This window comes from Phyllobates terribilis, unplaced genomic scaffold (genome assembly GCF_046119375.1).
Source record: "Phyllobates terribilis strain yellow unplaced genomic scaffold, ASM4611937v1 Scaffold_4__5_contigs__length_816908805, whole genome shotgun sequence".
Lineage (NCBI taxonomy): Eukaryota > Metazoa > Chordata > Amphibia > Anura > Dendrobatidae > Phyllobates > Phyllobates terribilis.
The window spans coordinates 318,872,874-318,898,292 of record NW_027362764.1 but is presented as its reverse complement, the minus strand read 5'-3'; the positions used below and the strand labels follow the sequence as shown (position 1 = coordinate 318,898,292).

At 42.2% G+C, this 25,419-nt stretch overlaps 1 protein-coding gene across 2 annotated transcripts in view; it reads left to right on the top strand.

Annotated features, from left to right (window-relative positions):
- SACM1L (SAC1 like phosphatidylinositide phosphatase) overlaps window positions 1–25,419 on the top strand; it is a 350,039-nt gene that overhangs the window by 255,355 nt on the left and 69,265 nt on the right. For both annotated transcript variants that reach the window (XM_073678395.1, XM_073678396.1), the window contains exon 14: window positions 19,716–19,854. In XM_073678395.1, the coding sequence (XP_073534496.1) occupies window positions 19,716–19,854 (139 nt within the window). The remainder of the gene's footprint in view (window positions 1–19,715; window positions 19,855–25,419) is intronic.

The window sequence follows — 25,419 nt, the reverse complement described above, 5'->3', positions numbered from 1 at the left end:
TGATGTCTAGTGTGAAGTTTCCACACTCAATGATGGTTTTGGGAGCCATGTCATCTGCTGGTGTAGGTCCACTGTGTTTTATCAAGATCAAAGTCAGCGCAGCCATCTACCAGGAAATTTTAGAGCACTTCATGGTTCGCTCTGCCGACAAGCTTTTTGGAAATGGAAATTTCATTCTCCAGCAAGACTTGGCACCTGTCCACACTGCGAAAAGTACCAATACCTGGTTTATAAACAACAGTATCACTGTGCTTGATTGGCCAGCAAATTCGCCTGACCTTAACCCCATAGAGAATCTATGGGGTATTGTCAAGAGGAAGATGAAACACCAGACCCAACAATGCAGACGACCTGAAGGCTGCTATCAAGGCAACCTGGGCTTCCATAACACTTCAGCTGTGCCACAGGCTGATTGCTTCCATACCATGCCGCATTGATGCAGTAATTGATGTAAAAGGAGCCCCGACCAAGTATTGAGTGCAATTACTGAACATACATTTCAGTAGGCCAACATTTCGGATTTTAAAATCATTTTTCAAGCTGTTGTTATAAAGTATTCTAATTTACTGAGATAATGACTTTTGCATTTTCATTGGCTGTAAACCATAATCATGAACATTGACAGAAATAAACACTTGAAATAAATCCGTTTGTAATGACTCTATAGGAGTTTCACTCTTTGTATTGAAGAACTAAAATAAATTAAGTTTTTGATTATATTTTAATTTAGTGAGAAGCACTTATATTTACTGTGTTTTTTTGGACTATAAGACGCACCGGACCATAAGACACACCTAGGTTTTAGAGGAGGAAAATAGAAAAAGAAAATGTAAGCAAAAAATGTGGTCACGATGCACTGTTAAAGGGGAGGGGTTCTGCTGCTCACACTGGCATAAGGGTAATGTCCACCAATACTGATAATATCCCCCATCCTTGTGTATATGCCCCCCTTCCTATTATACGTGGCCCCCATCCCCATCTTGGTATGCATGGCACTCCTCCATCCTGATAATCATAGCACCCCTCATCCCTATCCTGTTATGCATGGCACCCCTCATCCCTATCCTGGTATGCATGGCACCCCTCATCCTTATCCTGGTATACATGGCACCCCTCATCCTTATCCTGGTATGTATGGCCCCCTCATCCATATACTGGTATGTATGACCCCCTTATCCCTATCCTGGTATGCATGGCACCCCTCAGCCTTATCCTGGTGTGCATGGCCCCCTCATCCTTATCCTGGTATGCATGGTCCCCTTAATCCCCATCACGCTGCACATAAAAAAAATAAATAAACACTCCTACTCACCTTTCTTCTCTCTTCTCCAGCGCTGCGTCCTGTCTGCCCGCTCTGATCTCGTCATGTGAGCCGCGCATGACATCACTGCTATGCGCGTCTCACAAGGAGAGATCAGCTGCCAGAAGTCACTGCTCCCCACGCCGGGACTGTGTGTGGGGAGCAGTGACTTAATGCTCCTTAATAGCCGGCACACAGTGTATCCGCAGCGTGGCTCCTGCTGCTGTCGGGCAATCGCGTGTGCCCGCTGCTAAAGAGCATGAATATTGACCCCCTCTCCATGCCCGTGGGTGTGGGGAGCAGCGAATATTCATTTTCTTTATCAACGGGGACAGTGTAGGCTACAGCATGCGGCTGCTCCCTCCTGTGCCCCGCTCCTCCACCGCTACCGGATATAATACACCCCCCCCAAACATTCGGAATATAAGACACGCCCCCCATTTTCCTCCAAAATTTTGGAGGAAAAATGTGCGTCTTAGAGTCCGAAAAAATACGGTATCTGAAGCCCACTCCTCATCAACAGACACAATCACTGCGTGCTGTCTCAATTTGCCTTGAAACAAAGGAATATCCAGTCTGTCCTGAAAAACACATTCAGCCCGGATTGGGGGATGAACCTTAGCCAGTGGGTGAGGAAAAATACAATAGACTGGTGACATCTCCCACACCTCGATATTGCCCCTCATTTGCTGGAGTTAGAAATCTCAGCAGACACATGTGCTCTCTCTTGGACTACCATCTTCACAAGAGGAGCATGTCATCAGCCCTGCAGACCTGAAGTTTCTCCCCACACCTGGCTGACTGTCCAGTTACCCCCTATTCCTCTTATTCCTAAGGTTTAGTCCCTCATTATTCACCCTTTATCCCCTACATTAACCCCCTTGGACCAAACCCTAACCTCCTCTAGGAATTCCTATACCCCTGCATTAACCCCTTCTGGAATGCCTGTATTAACCTCTTGCATACTTAACCCCTGCATATTGGGCTCCCTGTATTAACCCGTTGATTTCTATATCAACGTTGACAGTTAGTGTTAGGCGGGTGGGCTGATATTGAATGTGTGTGTGTTTAGGTAACGTGGGTGTTTGTGCTATTGTTACATCCTGTATTAGTGTGGTATTTAATTGAATATTAACTGTAGACTTGTGTGTAATATTATTTTAGTACATGGTTTCGTCTGTCAGTCATTATACATACAATATATAATATGAGGAACCGAGAACGTTAGTTATTAGTTTCATATTAATAGTCAAGTCTGACGTTAATATTCGGAGGACCCCTTTAACAATCCCCATAGTGGATTTGTACCTGCGACCATCCAGTCGCTTATACTTCATACTGAGATACCACGGTAGTGCAGTACATAGTGAACATTTGAGGTCTCCGATGCAACTCAGCCCATAGTTAAGCTTTACAGGAATACCAAGAGGGTAAGGACTGGGGCCTTCAGCATGCCTCTGGCTGTTATGGTAACTAGTGTTGAGCGAGTATGTTCTGTCCGAGTATGCTCGGGCCGAGCTCTGAGTATTTGCAGCTGCTCGGTGATATGTTTGAATCTCTCCGTGTGCATGATTTGCAACTGTTTGACAACTTTATTACATGTGAGGAATGTGTAAGAAATAGACATTCCTCACATGTAGTAAAACTGTCAAACAGTCGCAAATCATGCACACGGAGCGATTCAAACATATCACCGAGCAGCTGCAAATACTCAGAGCTCGCCCGAGCATACTCGACGAAAGGGTTAATAGAACATACTCGCTCAACACTAATGGTAACCCATTGGTGTTCTGCGATCATGTCTTTGGTGCTGATGGGAGTCTGTGCATTCGAGCACTGGCAACCACACTATTTAAACAACGCTTTCAGTGATTGACAGTTAATAGCGCTCAGAGCTCAGCTCTGGTCGCTGCTGTTAGACACAGATGCTGACAATGTAATATAGCCAGCATTAGTCGCCTGTGGAGAGACTCATGTATGTGATTTTGTTAATCTGTTTAAAGGATGAAAGTGTTACATGGTGATTTATGGGGCAAGACATCAGGGATAGAAGAATTGGTGCAGTTGAGCATCCTTTGTGCTTAGTGCTCAGCTTGTGAAGTTGCACACAGAGTACAACACTTGTTCGTGCATAAAATGGATCAGAGATGTTTTATTCCCTTTTTGGTCTCCCTATGATGTTTTATGCCCTAATGAAGTGTGCAGTAAGTTGATTAGGGAACCAAATAATGCTCGAGGCCCCTCTTTAAAGTTTTTGTAAAGATTCAAAACCATACAGCTAGCTAGAACTACACTTTAACATTTAATAAATATTTTGTCTGAGTGCAGTCCTCACTGTGAGAAGGATGTCTATCTTAAGAGATATTCTTCACATACAAAAAATTGTTCTTTGTTTTAGTTGCCGTGAAAGTATGTGGCACTATATCATTGAAAGTATACTTGGATATAGTAAATTTGGAACATCTTTCTAAAAATTATTACAAATGAGTTATTCCAATTTGTAGATTTCCATTTTTAGTACTCTGAAATATGCTACCCCCATTTCTTGTGGCATTTAAGTAGTCCTCTATCACCCAATGTTTAATTAGGTCAAGACTGGGCTATTTTCTCTGTTACTGTCCGGGTATATTTTTGGCTTTTTTTTTCATATATATGCTATTAGTGACTTTAAAAAAAAAATAAAAAAATAAAAAGTTCTCATTAACAAATTAAAATTATTTTTGACTATTTTTTCAATACATAGTCTAATTTTTCTGTTTTTTTTTTTCTTTTCTTTTTTGCTGCTATTTTATGCAAATTTTAAGCTGCCTTTTACAGTACCCGCAAAGCTATGAGATTTCAAAAATCTCATGCACACTCATTGTTTTTTTTCTTGACTGAATTGTAGAACTGCTGCATTTTTGAAAATTACAGCATGTCACTTTCAGCAGTGGTTTTTTCACCAAGAAAGCATTGATTAAGCGCAAAAAAAAAGCATCAGGTTTTGCTGTGGTTTTAGTGAAAAAAGCAGGTGCAGCAGTATGTAGAAAAACACATTTATCTTTGTGATTTTCCCAAGTTTAAACCACAATGTCTTGGTCTCCTCATCTCTGAATGACAATTAGGATTAGTACAGTTAAAATTAAATTAGTTTTGTTTGTAAAGTAAACATTGGCTGACTATGGTGTGGTGTGAAATTGAACAATTCCTGACCAACTCAAGGACCTACCAAAGTGTGAAAGTAAACAGTGTCCTACAAACTCAATGCTCTGCCAATGTCTTAGGTAAACTATTCCTAACCAGTTCATGTCACCCCGCTGTTAAATTTGGAATTGTGTATTATTTTTTTTCTTGAACTTGTATGTTCAGAATAGTCTCACTAATTTTTCAGGCATGCAGATCTTTCTCCGCTAAATAAATTAATCTAATTGCCCTTTTTTTTCCAAAAATAGTTATGATTTCACATATGTCTTGCATTGGTAACCCAACACCTTGCATTGTTCACACCTCTGTGGTGGAAGCAAAGCTGAACTTTGGGATCCTCAAAAACGCAGCAAAAAAAAACTCAGCAAAAAATGCTGCAAAATCTTCTTTTTGTAATCCGCTTCTTTTCTGCCAAGGGAGCAGTTTTTGCCTGCAGAAAAAAATGCAACATGTGCTTTAATGTTCTAATCACTGGGCATTTTTTTAGCCCATTGATTTGAAAAAAAAAAACATACAAAGAATTACTTTGGGTGTTCGGGGGAAAAACTGGAGTGCATTTGTGTAAAAAAAAAAAAAAAAAAAAAAAAACCCGCAAATGATGATTAGGCCCTAGAGTTGCAAAGGTTGTGTCAGTGTGAAACTGACAGGTCTAATTGTATTGCAGTGCATGAGATCAGGGGCCAAACTGAATAATAATCAACTACTACAATAAGATTACATGAAATAAAAAAGCATAAAATAGCTAAACTGTTTGCTACTAAAACCGCAGCTTTTGTGTAAAACCAAAAATAACCAAAAAAAGTTCACATAATTGGTATTGCCGCGTCCTGAACGACGTGAGCTATACAACTGTCAACTTATTTATCCCATGCAGTGAACAACACAAAAAACATGCTAATGTAGCTTTTTCATCATACTGACATGAAAAAAAGAAATAAAAAGTCGTCAAGGCATACGTATGAGACAAAAAAAATAGTGGTATCCCTGAAAAATGTCAACTCTTCCCACAAAAAAATATCAACCCTCTCATATGGCATTGTGTTGATGGAAAGTTAACCGCTTCCCGACCGCCCACTATACATAAACGTCGGCGCTGCCTGGGCTCTGTGCAACGCCGACGTTTATGAACGGTCGGTGGTCCCGCAGCCCTCAGGACCCCAGGGTCCTGCAAGTGCTGCGGTTGCGGTTCAGAGCGACAGCTCTGACAGGGGACATCATCGGGACCTGATTGGATCAGGTCCCAATGATGATAACCCTTTGCTATCTTCTATATGCCGCGATCTATAGTGATCGCGACATATAGAAGATAGTGAGAGGAGAGGGGGTCGTCCACTTACCTCTCCGACAGCCCCCTGATGTCTTCCAGGACCTGCCGTTGTTATGGCAGCTGGAGGTCACATGACCGCCTCCGGATCTGCCATATATGGTGTCCTGCTGAGCTCAGCCTGCAGCTGAGTCCAGCAGGAGACAAACAGTCTGAAACTGTCAGCAAAGTTCTCATGCAATGCAATACATGTCTATTGCATTGCATGAGAACAGTGATTAGAAAAATAAATATTAATGTCCCATACAGGACTAAGTAAAAATGTAAAAAAAAGTCTAAAAAATGTTCTCAAACTGTTAAAAAAAAAATCACAAAATAAATAAATAAAATATTAAACCAATAAATCCGTATATTTATGCAAAAACAAAAAAAGTACACATTTGGTTTCGCCGCGTCCGAAACAACCCGATCTATAAAACTGTCACACTAATTAACTCCTTCTGTGCACACAGTAATAAAAATATATAAAAACCGGAGCAAAAAACTATGCTTTTTCATCATATTGCCAAAACAAAAAGTGGAAAAAAAATGCGATCAAATAGCAAAATGGAAATAGAAATGGTACCGCTGAAACCTTCATCTTGTTCCGCAAAAAAAAAGCCACCATACAGCTCTATCAGCCAAAAAATAAAAAAGTTATAGCTCTCAGAATAAAGCGATGCAAAAAAATATTTTTTTCTATAAAATGGTTATTGTGTAAAAGCGCCAAAACGTAAAAAAAATATACAGTAAGTGTAGTATCGCTGTAAACGTACTGACCCGAAGAATAACTCTGCCTTATCACTTTTACCACACGCAGAACGGCTTAAAAAAAAACCTCAAAAAACAATTCCTGATTTGTTGGTTTTTGTTAATTTTACCAAAAAATGGAATAGAAAGCGACCAAAAAATGTCACATACCCAAAAATGGTACCAATAAAAATGTCAACTCGTCCCGCAAAAAACAAGCCCTCGCATTACTCTGTCGGCCGAAATATGGAAAAATTATAGCTCTCAAAATATGGCGATGCAAAAACTAGATTTTGCAAATAAAAGCGTCTATTAGTGTGTGACAGCTGTCAATCATAAAAACCCAATATAAATCTGGTATCTCTGTAATTGCACCGACCAGAAGAATAAAGTAATCTCATCACTTATACCGCACGAGGAACGGCGTAAAAAAGAAATAAAACCAATTCTTCACCTGCTACTGATTTGTTTATTATGTCTCCCAAAGATCGCAGTAAGGCTCTGCTCACATTTATCCTGCGCTCTGCGCTGAGCACTTACACCAGAGTTTCCGTATAAATCTCTGAAATACGTGATTCAGATGGAACCCATGACTGAAGATTCCCTGTAATGAGGCAGATATAGGCCACTGTGGATGCCATCTGGCCTGTGATCCCACGGTGTCAGTTTTTTTAGGCGTGCATAAAAGTGCCGTTGGCCACAGTTTTGTGCACTTATGAAAAAAAGGACACCGCTAAACAGAGGCCAGACGGAGTCCAGACTAACTCTGCTACCTCATTATAGTGAATATATATATATAGTGAACCTGCAGGGGCTTCATCTGAATTACATCACTTGGAAATTTAGATGGAAACGCCGATGTAAGTGCTCTGAAACACTTCAACTGATCCCCCTGATTCTGAGATTGTTTTTTCTTGACATATTGTACTTCATGATTGTGGTAAACTTTCTTCGATATCACTTGCGCTTATTAGTGAAAAAAACGAAAGTTTAGTGAAAGTATTGAAAATTTTACAATATTCGAAATTTTAATTTTTATGCCCTTAAATCAGAGAGATATGTCAAACAAAAGAGTTAATAAATAACATTTCCCACATGTCTACTTAACATCAGCACAATTTTGGAACCAACATTTTTTTTTTGTTAGGGAGCTATAAGGGTTAAAAGTTGACCAGCGATTTCTCATTTTTCCAACAAAATTGACAAAACCATTTTTTTAGGGACCACATCACATTTGAAGTCACATTGAGGAGTCTTTATGACAGAAAATACCCAAAAGTGTCACCATTCTAAAAACTGCACCCCTCAAGGTGCTCAAAACCACATTCAGGAACTTCATTAAACCTTCAGGTGTTTCACAGAAATTTTTGGAATGTGGAAGAGAAAAATTTTTATTTAACTTTTTTCGCAAAAATGTTACTTGAGACCTAATTTTTTTTATTTTCGCAGGGGTAACAGGAAAAAATGGACCTCAAAATTTGTTGTGCACTTCCTGCTGAGCATGTAGATACCCCATATGTGGGAAAAAAAACACTGTTTGGGCGCACGGCAGGGTTCGGAAGGGAAGGAGCGCCATTTGACTTTTTGATTGTAAAATTTGTTTGAATAATTAGCGGACGCCATGTTGCGTTTGGGGAGCCCCTGATGTGCCTAAATAGTGGATCCCCCCCCCCCCCCACAAGTGACACCATTTTGGAAACTAGACCCCTCAGGGAACTTATCTAGATGTGTGATGAGCACCTTGAACCCCCAGATGCTTAACAGAAGTTTATAATATTGAACCGTAAAAATTAAAATTTTCACATTTTTCCCACAAAAGTCTTTTTCTGCCCCCAGTTTTGCATTTTCATAAGGGTAACAGGAGAAATTGCACCATGCAACTTGTTGTGCCATCTCTCCTGAATAAGCCGATACCCCATATGTGGGGGAAAACCACTGCTTGGGCATACGGCAGGGTTCGGAAGGTCAGGAGTGCCATTTGACTTTTTGAATGTAAAATTTGCTTGAATAATTAGCGGATGTGCCCCTGATGTGCCTAAACAGTGGAAACCCCCCCACATGTGACACAATTTTTGAAACTAGACCCCTCGGAGAACTTGTCTAGATGTGTGGTGAGCACCCTGAACCCCCAAATGCTTTACAGAAGGTTAAGAGGGGAAAATGGACCCCAAAAACTTTTGTGCAATTTCTCTTGAGTACTCCAATACCCCATATGTGGAGAAAATACAGTGTTTGGGCGCACGGCAGAGTTCAGACGGGAAGGAGCACTGTGTGACTTTTTGAACGCAAAATTGGCTGGAATCGAGATCGGACGCCATGTCGCGTTTGGAGAGCCCCTGATGTGCCTAAATAGTGGAAACCCCCCACAAGTGACCCCATTTTGGAAACTACACCCCTAAAGGATTTTATCAAAGGGTATAGTGAATATTTTGAACTCAGAAGTACATCACAGAATTTGATAACATTAGGTCATCATATTGAATAAGTTGTCAGTAGTCTTGAGCGCAAGTGCTTGCTACTTGAATTTGCATCGGGTACTCAGGTATGCACCATGTATCACGCGTGCTCGAGTGACATGCTCGAGTCCCCGCCCGCATGTTTCACGGTTATTAGATACCCCCAAAAAAAACATGCGGGGATCGCTCGTGCATGGCAGGCAATCCCCGCGAGGGTTTTTTGGCCTCGAAGCACATGGGGTGGAGACTTGAGCATGTCACCCGAGCACCCGATGCAAACTCAAGTGGCGAGCACTTGCGCTCAACACTAGTCGCCATATCGTGAATTTTTTTTTTTTTACTTTTGAAAAAAATCCCAGCCCCAACCCCAACCCTAACCCTAGAGTTTCTTTTTTACGCCGTTCCTCGTGCGGTATAAGTGATTAGACAACTTTATTCGAGTCAGTGCGACTACAGTGATACCAGAATCATATCAGGTATTTATGATTGACAGCTGTCACACACTAAGACGCATTTCTTGCAAAATCTAGTTTTTGCATCGCCATATTTTGAGAGCTATAATTTTTCCATATTTTGGCCGACAATCATGTGACTGCTTGTTTTTTGCGAGATGAGTTGACGTTTTTATTGGTACCATTTTCAGGTACGTGACATTTTTTGATCGCTTTCTATTCCGATTTTTGGGAGGCAGAATAAGCAAAAACCAACAATTCAGGAATTGTTTTTTTTTTTCATTTTTTTATGCTGTTCCGCGTGTGGTAAAATTGATAATTCATTATTGTTCGGGTCAGTATGTTTACAGTGGTACCACATTTATATAGTTTTTCTATGTTTTGGCGCTTTTACACAATAAAAGCTATTTTATAGAAAAAATTTTTTTTTTTGCATCGCCTTATTCTGAGAGCTATAACTTTTTTATTTTTCGTCTGATGGAGCTGTATGGTGGCTTGTTTTTTTGCGGGACAAGATGACATTTTCAGCAGTACCATTTTTATTTATATTTGTCTTTAAGATCGTGTGTTATTCCATTTTTTGTTTGGCGGTATGATGATAAAGCATTGTTTTTTGCTTCGTTTTTTATTTATTTTTTTACCATGTTCACTAAAGGGGTTAACTAGTGGGACAGTGTTAAAGGTCATGTCGTTCCGGACGCGGCAATTCCAAATATGTGTACTTATATATTTTTTTCATAATATTTATTAATGTGTACATTATATTTTTGTTTTTCATGGATTGTTTTTTTATATATATATTTTTTTTTTTTTTTTTTTTTAATTTTTTTCTTTTTTAACACTTTTTTTTACTTTTAGACTGTGTGCCCACTTGTTTTTTAAGCGTTTCCGCAGAGGCAAAATCGCTGCAGAAACTCTTAAAAAACGCATGATAGAAGGCCTGCCATGGTCCCCAATGATAATCCGCATGTGCACATGCTGCGGAAATTTCCGCTGCAGGTTGTCATTGCAGACAAAAACACTGCACTACCAATTATTTTGCGAAAGTGCTGCTTTTTCGCCGCCATTGACTTGCATTGAAACGCATGGATTCCGCATCACTGCATCTGTATTTGCGCATTCCATGCATTTCAATGTGCGAATGGTACCCGGGTGTGGAGGAGAGGAGACTCTCCTCCGAACCCGGGTACTATAGAACCTGTAAAAAAAAGAATAAAATAAAAAATAAATATGATCTTTACCTTCTGATGGCCCACTCTGCGCTTGTCGGCAGCTCGCGATAGACTGAAGGACCTGCGCTGACGTCATAGTCATGTGACGTCAGGTCCTTCAGTTGAGTGTACCGCGAGCTGCCGGCAAGCCAGGACAGAGCGAAGCAAGACTCCGGGGGCCATCAGAAGGTAAGTATAGATTTATTTTTTTATTTTTTACCATTCTTTCGGTCACACTATATAAATCCATGCCGTTTGCATGGATTTATATAGTATGACCAAGTTGAAAAGCACTTTCCAAGAGATGCTAAAATCGCTTAGAAAGCTCTTGTCAACCCGCATGCGGAAATGAATGTGAAGAATGCTTCACATCCGCATGTCCCTGGCAGGAAAAACGCATGTACAATCCACATGCATTTTTTCTGCCAGGGAGATGCAGAAACGCTCAGAAAAAGATCCTGAGCATTTCTGCATCGTTGGCACATAGCCTTATACTTTGTCCCACTATGGGACTTTCGCTTTTTGTACTCTGATCTTCTGTATAGCATAGGGATGGAGCACCATCCCTGTGCTATACAGGCTGTCAGCGCTGCAGATGCAGAAGATACTTTAGTCATTCACTGCGCATGACCAAAGTATCTTCCTGCTGTCTGGTGACCCGGTTGTTGTCATGGCGACATCCGGGAAGCCGCGCCAGACAGCGTTGGATGCCGGCAGGAGAGGTGAGTATCGGCGATCACCTCCCCTTGCCCCTGCAATGCTGCGATCGACTTCGATCGCAGCATTGCGGGGGTTAATGTGCCGGGAGCTATGCGGGACCGCTCCCAGCACATAGCACTGGGTGTCAGCTGTGACAATCAGCTGACACCCGGCGGCGATTGCGCCCACACAGCCTGTGTGCGAACGAAATTAGCAGGGCGTACTAATGCGTACCTGACTTTTAAAGCCCAGGGCGCAGGTACGTATTAGTACGCCCCGGGCATTTAAGGGGTTAAAAGGTATCAACCACTGAGGACTCTCAAATCTAAATATTTTTGATTAAAAAATGTTTTTAGTTTGCAAAAGTAGCTAAACATAAGAAAAAAAACTATAAATCTGGTATTGCTGTAACTATACTGACCCAAAGAATAAAGCCACCTTATCACTTAACCACTTCGCGCCAGAGCCTGTTTTTGCCTTCGTGACCGATCCAATTTTTTAAATTCTGACCACTGTCACTTTATGAAGTAATTACTCTGGAACGCTTCAACGGATTCCCCTGATTTTGAGATTGTTTTTTCGTGACATATTGTACTTCATGATAGTGGTAACATTTCTTCGATATCACTTGCGTTTATTTGTGAAAAAATCGGAAATTTGGCAAAAATTTAGCAATTTTCAAATTTTGAATTTTCATGCCCTTAAATCAGAGAGATATGTCACACAAAATAGTTAATAAATAACATTTCCCACATGTCTACTTTTACATCAGCACAATTTTGGAACCAAAATTTTTTTTTGTTAGGAAGCTATAAGGGTTAAAAGTTGACAAGCGATTTCTCATTTTTCCAACAAAATTTACAAAAACATTTTTTTAGGGACCACATCTTATTTGAAGTGACTTTGAGGGGCCTTTATGACAGAAAATACCCAAAAGTGATACCATTCTAAAAACTGCACCCCTCAAGGTGCTCAAAACCACATTCAAGAAGTTTATTAACCCTTCAGGTGTTTCACGGGAATTTTTGGAATGTGGAAGAAAACAATGAACATTTAACTTTTTTTCACAAAAATGTTACTTTAGACCCAATTTTTTTATTTTCACAAGGGTAACAGGAAAAAATGGAATACACCATTTGTAGTGCAATTTCTCATGAGAGCGCTGATACACCATATGTGAGGGAAAACCACTGTTTGGGCGCAGTGCAGGGTTCGGAAGGGAAGGAGCGCCATTAGACTTTTTGAATGTAAAATTTTTTGAATAATTAGCAGACGCTTTGTTGCGTTTGAAGAGCTCTGTTGCGTTTGAAGAGCTCCTGATTTGCCTAAACTGTGGAAACCCCCCACAAGTGACACCATTTTGGAAACTAGACCCCTTAGGGAACTTATCTAGATGTGTGGTGAGCACCTTGAACCCCAATTGCTTCACAGAAGTTTTATAATATTGAGCTGTAAAAATAAAATTTTCACATTTTTCCCACAAAAACGTTTTTCATCCCTTAATTTTGCATTATCATAAGGGTAATAGGATAAATTGCACCATGAAATTTGTTGTGCAATTTCTCCTGAACACGCCGATACCCCATATGTGGAGGCAAACCACTGTTTGGGCGCACGGCAGGGTTTGGAAGGGAAGGATCGCCATTTGACTTTTTAAATGTAAAATTTGCTTGAATAATTAGCGGACGCCATGTTGCATTTGGGGAGCCCCTAATGTGCCTAAACAGTGGAAACCCCCCACAAGTGACACCATTTTGGAAACTAGACCCCTTAGGGAACTTATCTGGATGTGTGGTGAGCACCTTGCACCCCCAGGTGCTTCACAGAAGTTTATAATATTGAGCCGTAAAAAAAAAATTTTCACATTTTTCCCACAAAAAATGTTTTTCATTCCCTAATTTTGCATTATCATAAGGATAACAGGAGAAATTGCACCATGAAATTTGTTGTGCAATATCTCCTGAGTACGCCGATACCCCATATGTGGGGGAAAACCACTGCTTTGGTGTACGGCAGGGTTCGGAAGAGAAAGGAGCGCTATGTTGGCTGGGATAGGTTGCAGACACCATGTCACATTTGAAGAGTCGCTGACATGCCGAAACAGCAGAAACCCCCACAAGTGACCCCATTTTGTAAACTACACCTCTCAAGGAATTCATCTAGGGAAGTAGTGAGTATTTTTAATTATATTTTTACCACAAAAAAATGTTTTACCCTCAGATTTTACATTTTCACACAGGGCAATGGGTAAAAATGGTGCCAAAATGTGTCGCACAATTTCTTCTAAAAGTGGCAATACCCCATATGAGGCTGTATCGTAACGCTTAGCCGTACGGCGAGATCTGGGAGGGACGGAGCGCTATTTGACAATTGGAGAACAAATTATTGTAGAATAGGCATTTGGATTTGGGAGCACAAAATTTTCTGAATTTCTTTTGGGGGGCAAGGGCCATTTCGCTTTTCCAGAGTCTTTCTGCTACCAGTAACTTGGAATATTTTTAACAGATGACGGACCTGAGTGGGGACTAGCTTTTTTTGAGGAGTGAGTTGAAGCTTTTATTGGGAACATTTTACGTAACATTTATGTGGCGCTCTAGGCTGAGCACTTACATCGGGGTTTCCATCTAAATTTTCAAGTGATATAATTCAGATGAATCCCCTGCAGGATCCATTCACTATAATGAGGCAGCAGAGTTACTCTGGACTCCGTCTAGCCTCTGTTTAGTGGTGTCCTTTTTTTCATAAGTGCACAAAACTGTGGCCAACCGCACTTTTATGCACGCCTAAAAAAACTGACACCGTGGGATCACAGGCCAGATGGCATCCACAGTGGCCTATATCTGCCTCATTACAGGGAATCTTCCGTCATGGGTTCCGTCTGAATCACGTATTTCAGAGATTTACACGGAAACTCTGGTGTAAGTGCTCAGCGCAGAACGGAGGATAAATGTGAGCAGAGCCTTACTGCGATCTTTGGGAGACATAATAAACAAATCCGTAGCAGGTGAAGAATTGGTTTTATTTATTTTTTACGTCGTTCCTCGTGCGGTGTAAGTGATGAGATTACTTTATTCTTTGGGTCGGTGCAATTACAGAGATGCCAGATTTATATCGGGTTTTTATGATTGACAGCTGTCACACAATAAGAGACTCTTTTATTTGCAAAATCTAGTTTTTGCATCGCCATATTTTGAGAGCTATAAGTTTTCCATATTTCGGCCGACAGAGTCATGTGACGGCTTCTTTTTTGCGGGACGAGTTGACATTTTTATTGGTACCATTTTTGGATACGTGACATTTTTTGATCGCTTTCTATTCCGTTTTTTGGGAGGTAAAATTAACAAAAACCAACAATTCAGGAATTGTTTTTTGAGGTTTTTTTTTTATGCCGTTCTGCGTGTGGTGAAAGTGATAAGGCCGCGTTATTCTTCGGGTCAGTACGTTTACAGCGATACTACACTTACTGTATATTTTTTTATGTTTTGCCGCTTTTACACAAAACAATTTTATAGAAAAAATATTTTTTTTGCATCGCTTTATTCTGAGAGCTATAACTTTTTTATTTTTCGGCTGATGGAGCTGTATGGCGGCTTTTTTTTGCGGAACAAGATGACGTTTTCAGCAGTACCATTTTTATTTCCATTTTGCTTTTTGATCACATTTTTTTCCACTTTTTGTTTGGCAATATGATGAAAAAGCATAGGTTTTTGCTCAGTTTTTTATTTTTTAATTATGGTGTGCACAGAAGGAGTTAATTAGTGTGACAGTTTTATAGATCGGGTTGTTTCGGACGCGGCGATACCAAATATGTGTACTTTTTTTGTTTTTGCATAAATATACGGATTTATTGGTTTAATATTTTATTTATTTTATTTTGTGAATTTTTTTTTTAACAGTTTGAAAACATTTTTTTGACTTTTTTTTACATTTTTACTTAGTCCCTGTATGGGACATTAATTTTTATTTTTCTAATCACATCTCATGCAATGTAATAGACATGTATTGCATTGCATGACATCTTTGCTGACTGTTTCACAGTCAGTGTCTCCTGCTAGACTTCAGCTGCAGGCTGAGCCTAGCAGGACACCATATATGGCATATCTGGAGGCAGTCATGCTGCCATAACAACGGCAGGTCCTGGAAGATATCAGAGGTAAGTGGACGACCCCCTCTCCTCTCACTATCTTCTTTATGTCGCGATCACTATAGATCGCGGCATATCGAAGATAGCAAAGGGTTAACATCATTGGGACCTGATCCAATCAGGTCCCGATGATGTCCTCTATCAGAGCTATCACTCTGCACCAGAACCGCAGCGCTTGCAGGACCCTCGGGGTCCTGAGCGCTGCGGGACCACCCACCGTTTTTAAACGTCGGCGTTGCACAGAGCCCAGGCAGTGCCGACGTTTATGTACAGTGGGCGGTCCTGAACCGGTTAAACCACATAGTGAACAGTGTAAAAAAGTAAATAAAAGTAATTGTTGAACCGCTGTTTGTTTTTCTGCTTCCTAAAAATCTGTGTAAGGTGCTGCAGTTCACATTTATCCTCTGCTCTACTCTGCACACTGTAACAATGCTACTTACTTGAGAGAGATCTGAGGTATCACAGGACCTGTTTCTATTTAAAGTCCAGCTGCTTTTGTTGAGTCCTTATAAACCACATCAAAGGAAAACTTAAATACAGCCTTGGTCTGGCACAAAGTAAAACATAAAGCAACAAGTCCATACAATACAGTAGTTCTGGTTAGCCTGCCTGGCTTAGAGTCCAACTTCTTAGTCCTTTAGCAAAGGCACTCAGGCCAAGAGATCTGCACACCTCCATACACACAGACATGTGTGAAACAAACGGGTCTCAATCTTCAAAGTGAACCACAACCAGAGGTGGAGATATGGTGAGCAGCTGTCTCTCCCAACGCTTCAGCTGCTCACAATCAAACTGTCATTTCCTGATTAACCCCTTTTAGTCCTATATGTGCTAAAGCATTACTCCAGGTTTATCTCCGATCCACTAGGTGTCCTAAAGCCACCTTAGAGCACTTACATCAGGGATTCCATCCAACTCCCCAAAAGCCGTTATTCAGATAAAACCTATGATGGAACTGTAAATGGAGGCACTTTGGAATTCATTTGGCCTTTTTTGTTCTGGTGGTTTACTTCTCTTTAGGTATCATTTTAGTGCACAAAATTGTGATTGACCACAGTTGTGTGCACACCTAAAAAGACGAGACGCTGCTGGAACTTAGGCCAAACTGGGTTGACAGTGACTCCATTTCCCTCATTATAATGAATAGTGCCATTGGGGGTTTCGACTGAATTTCATTTTTTAGGAGCTTAGACGGAAACTCTTAATGTAAGTACTTGGCATTAAGCACAGGATAAGGCTTCTGTCACACTATCAGTATTTGGTCAGTATTTCACATCAGTATTTGTAAGCCAATATCCAGAGTGTGTGAATAATGCATTAGTTGTGCACGTGTTTCTATTATACTTTTTTTCTGATTGTTCCTCACCTAGTTTTTACTTAGAAATACTGATGTAATATACTGACCAAATACTAATAGTGTGACCGTAGCCGAAATGTGAACCTAGATTTAAGGGCAAACAAAAAAAAAAAAAAATTGACATACCCCAAAATGCTACAAATAAAAATTCCCCACTCATCTCACAAAACACAAGCCACCACTCAGATCTATTATTTGTCAATGGAAAAAATAGTAAGTTTACTCTTGTAACTGGTAGTACAAAGCCTCTGAAAAATCAACTTGTCTCCCTCCAAATAAAATAGTGTAATCTGTGTTCCCCCATTCTTGCCAAACCAACAGTGTGCCAAAACCTTAGCATCCATACTTTTGTCATTACTTAAGCGGGCAGAGCCCACTGAATAGTTTATGGGGTGGGTGTCACCAGAAACACAATATATTGGGCACCAAGCTCATATATTGGCATTTTCTGTCTGCAGCATCCTGTGTGTTTTTTTTTTTTTCTGGAGATAGTAGTAGGGCTGTGTAGCCACTTGTTCACCAATAAAATATCTTTATTTGTAGAGATCCATTGTGCCGATCATGGAGATGCACTTTTGTTAAAGCGGTCCACGTGCATTGACATATACATGTGCGCTTCTACTCTAGATTTCTTATAACTGGCTCATCCAGTCTCTACAAAGGAGATATAATTTTTACTGGGGGACAAACTCCTATCCTTTGTTGCACTCAGTCGCACACAGCTTGCACCCCCATTTACGCTTCACGCAGCCAGCACCCCATATACCCACCATATACAACCTGCACCCCCAACATACAGCCTGCACCCCCATTTACCCCCATATACAGCCTGCAGATCATGGTCCCCCCCCATATACAGCCTGCAGCCCTATTTACAACCTGCACCCCACATACTCACATATACAGACTGCATCCCCCTCCATATGCAGCCTGCACCTCATATACCACCCATATACAGCCTGCACACCATGTACCCCTTTATAGCCTTCACATACCCATATACAGACTGCACCGCCATATACAACCTGCATCCCCCACATTCAGCCTGCACCCCATGTACCCCTCATATATAACCTGCACTCCTGTATACTTCACCCCCTCACATTCAGCCAGCACAACATGTACTCCATATACAGTCTGCATCCCCCTCCCTATGCAGCCTGTACCACAATATACAGTCTGCACCCCATGTACTCCCCATATATAACTTGCTCCCCTATATACAGCTTTCATCCGCCACACACATACAGCCTGCTCCCCATGTACCCCCAAATATAGACTGCATACCCCCATATATAGACTGCATACCCCCATATGCAGACTGCATACCCCCATATGCAGACTGCATACCCCCATATGCAGACTGCATACCCCCATATGCAGACTGCATACCCCCATATGCAGACTGCATACCCCCATATGCAGACTGCATACCCCCATATGCAGACTGCATACCCCCATATGCAGACTGCATACCCCCATATGCAGACTGCATACCCCCATATGCAGACTGCATACCCCCATATGCAGACTGCATACCCCCATATGCAGACTGCATACCCCCATATGCAGACTGCATACCCCCATATGCAGACTGCATACCCCCATATGCAGACTGCATACCCCCATATGCAGACTGCATACCCCCATATGCAGACTGCATACCCCCATATGCAGACTGCATACCCCCATATGCAGACTGCATACCCCCATATGCAGACTGCATACCCCCATATGCAGACTGCATACCCCCATATGCAGACTGCATACCCCCATATGCAGACTGCATACCCCCATATGCAGACTGCATACCCCCATATGCAGACTGCATACCCCCATATGCAGACTGCATACCCCCATATGCAGACTGCATACCCCCATATGCAGACTGCATACCCCCATATGCAGACTGCATACCCCCATATGCAGACTGCATACCCCCATATGCAGACTGCATACCCCCATATGCAGACTGCATACCCCCATATGCAGACTGCATACCCCCATATGCAGACTGCATACCCCCATATGCAGACTGCATACCCCCATATGCAGACTGCATACCCCCATATGCAGACTGCATTCCCCCCATACAGACTGCATACCCCCCTATACAGACTGCATACCCCCATATGCTGACTGCATACCCCTCCCCGTATACGGGTGGCGTACCCCTCCCCATATACAGGCTGCATCCTATCTACCCCTGTGCCCTAATTGCCTGTAACTTGTGCTCCCATCTTCTCCAGCTACTGCTGCTTCCTGACCTGCATTGGAATTCACTTCACTTCCTGCAATCTCTAGGATGGTTCCTCCCATATGAGTCACATGGACAGAACGTCCTCATAGGTCCTTAACCTTTAGCATTAACTGTCTCTTCCATCCTAGCAGGGAGTTTATTTCTGCTGCTCTGCCCATGCAGTACTCACCTCATCGACTTTCACCACCTTCTCCCTCCCATCCCCCCAAACTAAAACGGCAGTATTGACACTGTCAATCAGAGATAAAGGTGCAAACCTGCCGCCCTAGGCAAACTGCCGCCCTAGAGACACGCTCTCGGGTGCCTAGTGGCAAATACGCCCCTGTGTAGCCCTGCAAATTTTGTTTTTGATCACTAAACTGTTGTGTGAGCTTCAGCAAATCCGATGCTTTGTTCCCCTAGGATAATAACGCTGACTTTGGTTTCTGACGTTGACTTGCATTACATTTTAAGAATATGCTTGATCTTCTGATATTATATTTCTGATATTATATTTTTGTAGTGTATTTAAAAAAAAACAAAAAAAACTTTTATTCAATTGTTGAAAATATGAGCTTATATGTTTCTAAAATGTAAAAATCTAAGATTTCTTCTATTTAGCTATTTCCTGGTGGACTCTGAAGGCAAAGTGTTAATGACCCAAGATGGAATTTTCCGAAGTAACTGTATGGATTGTTTGGATCGTACAAATGTGGTTCAGAGTTTGCTGGCACATCGCTCCCTTCAGGCTCAGTTACAGGTATAACAATGTTATTAATTTACTATATTACAGTAAATTTATATGTATGATATATAATATATAATTTATATTTATATTATGTCTACATTAAATCAGCATCCTTTTTGAAACATAATTTTTTTTATTAGGAAGTTAGAGGGGTTAAAAGTTGACCAGCAATTTCTCAATTGCTCAACCACCAATTTCCCAACACAATTTACAAAACCATTTTTTTAGGGGCCACATCACATTTAAACTTTGGGGGGCTTCTATGACAGAAAATACCCAAAAGTGACACCATGCTAAAAACTGAACCCCTCAAAGTCCTCAAATCTACATTCAAGAAGTTTATTAACCCTTCAGGTGCTTCACAGGAACTAAAGCAATGTGAAAGTAAACAATGAACATTTTACTTTTTTTCACAAAAATTTTTACTTTAGCCCCAAATTTTTCATTTTCACAAGGGTAATAGGATAAAATGGACCTCAAAATTAGTTGTGCAATTTCTCCTGACTACGCAGTTATCCCATATGTGTGGGAAAACTATTGTTTGGGCGCACGGAAGGGAAGGCGCACCGTTTTGACTTTTTAAACACAAAAATGGCTTCAACCGAGAGCGGACGCCATATCGCGTTTAGAGTGCCTCTAACGTTTAGCGCCTAAACAGTAGAAACTCCCTACAAGTGACCCCATTTTGTAAACTACACCGCTTAAGGAATTTATCTAGATGTGTGGTGAGCACCTTGAACCCCAAGGTGCTTCACAGAAGTTTATAACGTAGAGCCACGAAAATAAAAAAAAATAAAAAATTTTCCCACAGTAATGTACTTTTAGCCCCAATTTTTTTTTATTTTCACAAGAGTAACAGGGAAAATGGTCCCAAAAAATTGTTGTACAATTTCTCCTGAGTAAGCCAATACCCCATATGTAGGGGGAAAACTACTGTTTGGGCGCACGGCTCGGAAAGGAAGGAGTGACGTTTTGGAACGCATGTCTCGTTTGGAGACTGTCTGATGTGCCTGAACACTGGAAAAAAAACCACAAGTGACCCCATTTTGGAAACTAGACCCCTCAAAGATTTTATCCATCGGTATAGTGAGCATTTTGAACCCACAGGCACTATACAGAATTTGACATTAAGTTGTCATATGGAAAATTTGCATTTTTTTTTTTTCATGAAAACATTGTTTTAGCTCCAAATTTGTAATTTTCACAATGGATAATAGGACGGACCCCATAATTTGTTTCGCAATTTGTCCTGAACGTGATGATACCCCATATGTGGTCAAAAACTTTGGTTTGGGGCGCATGCACAGATCTCAACGGGAGCAGACATGGCTGAGCTCCACCGCTTGGAATCAAGGGAGCAGTTACTTACAGCGCCTAACCACAGCCAAAATACAGCAATACCAGAGGGATTATACCGGGGACCAAATATGCCCAAAAAAGGGACCTCTACGACAGTGGCAAGTCGTTCAATCTCCAATCTCCTCATGGCCCAGCAAGCAGGCGGATCAACAACATTGACAGCAGCTGGCACTTCTGCACCCACAAAGCAGCCGGAGGCAGTATGGAAAGCCCTGACATGCAGCAAATTACGATCAGGGCACAACTTAAAACAGCTTTACAAGCCTTTACAGTACAATTAAAAGAAAATGACCAGTGTACATCAGACCTAGAGAACAAAATGGCTGACGTAGCTGAGGCTTTAGAGCAGTGTTTCCCAAACTCCAGTCCTCACGGCCCCCACGGGTCACGTTTTCAGGATTTCCATAGTGTTGCACAGATGAGAGAATTCCTGATGCCTTGATGATACTGCCATCACCTGTGTAACACTAAGGAAATCCTGAAAACGTGACCTGTGGGGGCCAAGAGGACTGGAGTTTGGGAAACACTGCTTTAGAGGAATTCAGGAGAATCTTGAACAACACTCTGAATGCCTTGATTTTCTCAAGCTTAAGTGTATGAGAATATAGAAAACAGACCATTGAGAAGGTACATAAACATAAAAGGATTACCTGAAAGCTTTTTCCTTAAGAGACAGCTGTGACTCTATTTTCGGAGCTTTTGCCTCAAGTAGATTCTGCTGCATTACATATAACAAGGATCCATAGAGCAATAGGGCGACCCCACTCCAACGATATCCCCAGGGATGTTGTCTTAAAACAGCATCATGAAGAAGACTCCAAGGATTTGTTTGTCAGCTGCAAGGGATAGGTCAGCACTACCTAACTTACCAAAATTGGTGCACCTCTATGCTGACCTGTCCCCTGCCGCTCTCTATAGAAGGAGATCTCTGCGTCCTAAAGCAGTACTACAAGCTGCAAACATCCGGTACCGCTGGGCATTCCTTTATGCCTTATTATTTTCTTACAACAACGCATTTTTTAAATCCGTTCACTGGAAGATGGACAGAGGTTGCTAGAAAAAGCGGCAATCCCAGAACTGAAAACCTCTCTAGACCCCAACGTGCTACACGTCCCATGAGGGAGTGGAAGGGAGTCAAAAAGAGCTGAAGACCTCCATCAAATGCATCCTGATCTAATCCTACAGTCTACATCGACCCTCTCAATTAAGGAACTCTACTCACTCTCTCTTTTTCCTAATGTCTGGTTACTGACTTTCTCTTTTACATTGTTCCATGCACAGGTTTGGAAACTCTATGCGACATCGTATAACCTGTCAAAATGTCCTAGAAAGTTTTATTGTACAGTACAGACCAAAAGTTTGGACACACCTTCCAATTTAAAGATTTTTCTGTATTTTCATGACTTTGAAAAATGTACATTCACACTCAAGAGGTAGTCACCGGAAATGGTCTTCCAACAATCTTGAAGGAGTTCCCAGAGATGCTTGGCACTTGTTAGCCCTTTTGCCTTCACTCTGTGGTCCAGCTCACCCCAAACCATCTCGATTGGGTTCAGGTCTCTTGACTGTGGAGGCCAGGTCATCTGGCGTAGCACCCCATCACTCTACTCCTTGGTCAAATAGCCCTTACACAGTCCTGTTGAAAAATAAATGATGGTCCAACTAAACGCAAACCGGATGGAATAGCATGACGCTGCAAGATGCTGTGGTAGCCATGCTGGTTCAGTATGCCTTCAATTTTGAATAAATCCCCGACAGTGTCACCATCAAAGCACCCCCACACCATCACACCTCCTCCTCCATGCTTCACGGTGGGAACCAGGCATGTATAGTCCATCCGTTCACCTTTTCTGCGTCGCACAAAGACACGGTGGCTGGAACCAAAGATCTCAAATTTGGACTCCTCAGACCAAAGCACAGATTTCCACTGGTCTAATGTCCATTCCTTGTGTTCTTTAGCCCAAACAAGTCTCTTCTGCTTGTTGCCTGTCCTTAGCAGTGGTTTCCTAGCAGCTATTATACCATGAAGGCCTGCTGCACAAAGTCTCCTCTTAACAGTTGTTGTAGAGATGTGTCTGCTTCTAGAACTCTGTGTGGCATTGACCTGGTCTCTAATCTGAGCTGCTGCTAACCTGCGATTTCTGAGGCTGGTCACTCGAATAAACTTATCCTCAGAAGCAGAGGTGACTCTTGGTCTTCCTTTCCTGGGGCGGTCCTCATGTGAGCCAGTTTCTTTGTAGCGCTTGATGGTTTTTGCAACTGCACTTGGGGACACTTTCAAAGTTTTCCCAATTTTTCGCACTGACTGACCTTCATTTCTTAAAGTAATGATGGCCACTCGTTTTTCTTTACTTAGCTGCTTTTTTCTTGCCATAATAAAAATTCTAACAGTCTATTCAGTAGGACTATCAGCTGTTTATCCACCTGACTTCTGCACAACAGAACTTATGGTCCCAACCCTATTTATAAGGCAAGAATTCCCACTTATTAAACCTGACAGGGCACACCTGTGAAGTGAAAACCATTTCCAGTGACTACCTCTTGAAGCTCATCAAGAGAATGCCAAGAGTGTGCAAAGCAGTCATCAAAGCAAAAGGTGGCTACTTTGAAGAACCTAGAATATAAGACATATTTTCAGTTGTTTCACACTTTTTTGTTAAGTATATAATTCCACATGTGTTAATAGTTTTGATGCCTTCAGTGTGAATGTACAATTTTCATAGTCATGAAAATACAGAAAAATCTTTAAATGAGAAGGTGTGTCCAAACTTTTGGTCGGTACTGTATACTAGATTGAGACCCGATGCTACCGCATCGGGAGGGCGGTAATGTAACGATGGGGGCAGGCTTTGCAGCGTTGTGAATCCCCCCCCCCCCCCCCCCCTGTGCTCTGTCTCTCTCCCCCTGTGCGCTTTCTCTCTCCCCTATCTGCTGTCTTCCCCTCTCGTGTGATCTCTTCTTTGACTTGAGTACCCCATGTGCTCTCCCCCTTGTCTGCTCTCTCTCTCCACCCCTGTGCTGTCTTCTTCTCTCATGTGTTCTCTCATTTGAGCTGTCTCCCCGCTCAGTAGATCAGACCACCGCCATCTTTGTGCAGGCAGATAGCGGCGGTCGCATTAAAACTGCGCATGCGCTCCTCCTGTACAAAGATGGTGGCGGTCAATGAACCATTCGGCTGATCCCGGCGGCATGTTTGCGACGGTGTTCCGCTGGTGTATACAGTGTGTGGTGCGTACGGTGTATACAATGTGTGGTGCGTACGGCGTGTACAGTGTGTGTGTGTTGCGTACGGCATGTACAGTGTGTTGCGTACGGCGTGTACAGTGTGTTGCGTACGGCGTGTACAGTGTGTTGCGTACGGCGTGTACAGTGTGTTGCGTACGGCGTGTACAGTGTGTTGCGTACGGCGTGTACAGTGTGTTGCGTACGGCGTGTACAGTGTGGTGCGTACGGCGTGTACAGTGTGTGGTGCGTACGGCGTGTACAATGTGTGGTGCGTTCGGCGTGTACAGTGTGTGGTGCGTTCAGTGTGTGTGGTGCGTACGGCCTGTACAGTGTGTGTGGTGCGTACGGCCTGTACAGTGTGTGTGGTGCGTACGGCCTGTACAGTGTGTGTGGTGCGTAAGGCCTGTACAGTGTGTGTGGTGCGTAAGGCCTGTACAGTCTGTGTGTGGTGTGTGTGTGGTGCGTACGGCGTGTACAGTGTATGTGCGTGTGGTGCGTACGCCATTTACACTGTGTTGCATACAGTGTATAAAGTGTGTGTGTGGTGTGTACGGCGTATACAGTGTATGTGTGTGGTGCTTACGGTGTATAAAGTGTGTGTGTGGTGTGTACGGCGTATACAGTTTGTGTGTTTGCGTACCGCATATAGTGCGTGTGGTTCGTACGGCGTATACAGTGTGTGTGTGTGTGGTGCGTACGGTGTATACAGTGTGTGTGTGGTGTGTACGGCGTATACAGTTTGTGTGTTTGCGTACCGCATGTAGTGCGTGTGGTGCTTACGGCGTATACAGTTTGTGTGGTTCGTACGGCGTATACAGTGTGTGTGTGTGGTGCTTACGGCGTTTGTATACGCCGTTCCCACCACACACTGCAAATGCCGTACGCACCACACACACACACTGTATACGCCGTACGAACCACACACACTATATGCCGTACGCAAACACACACACTGTATACGCCGTACGCACCACACACACACACACACACACA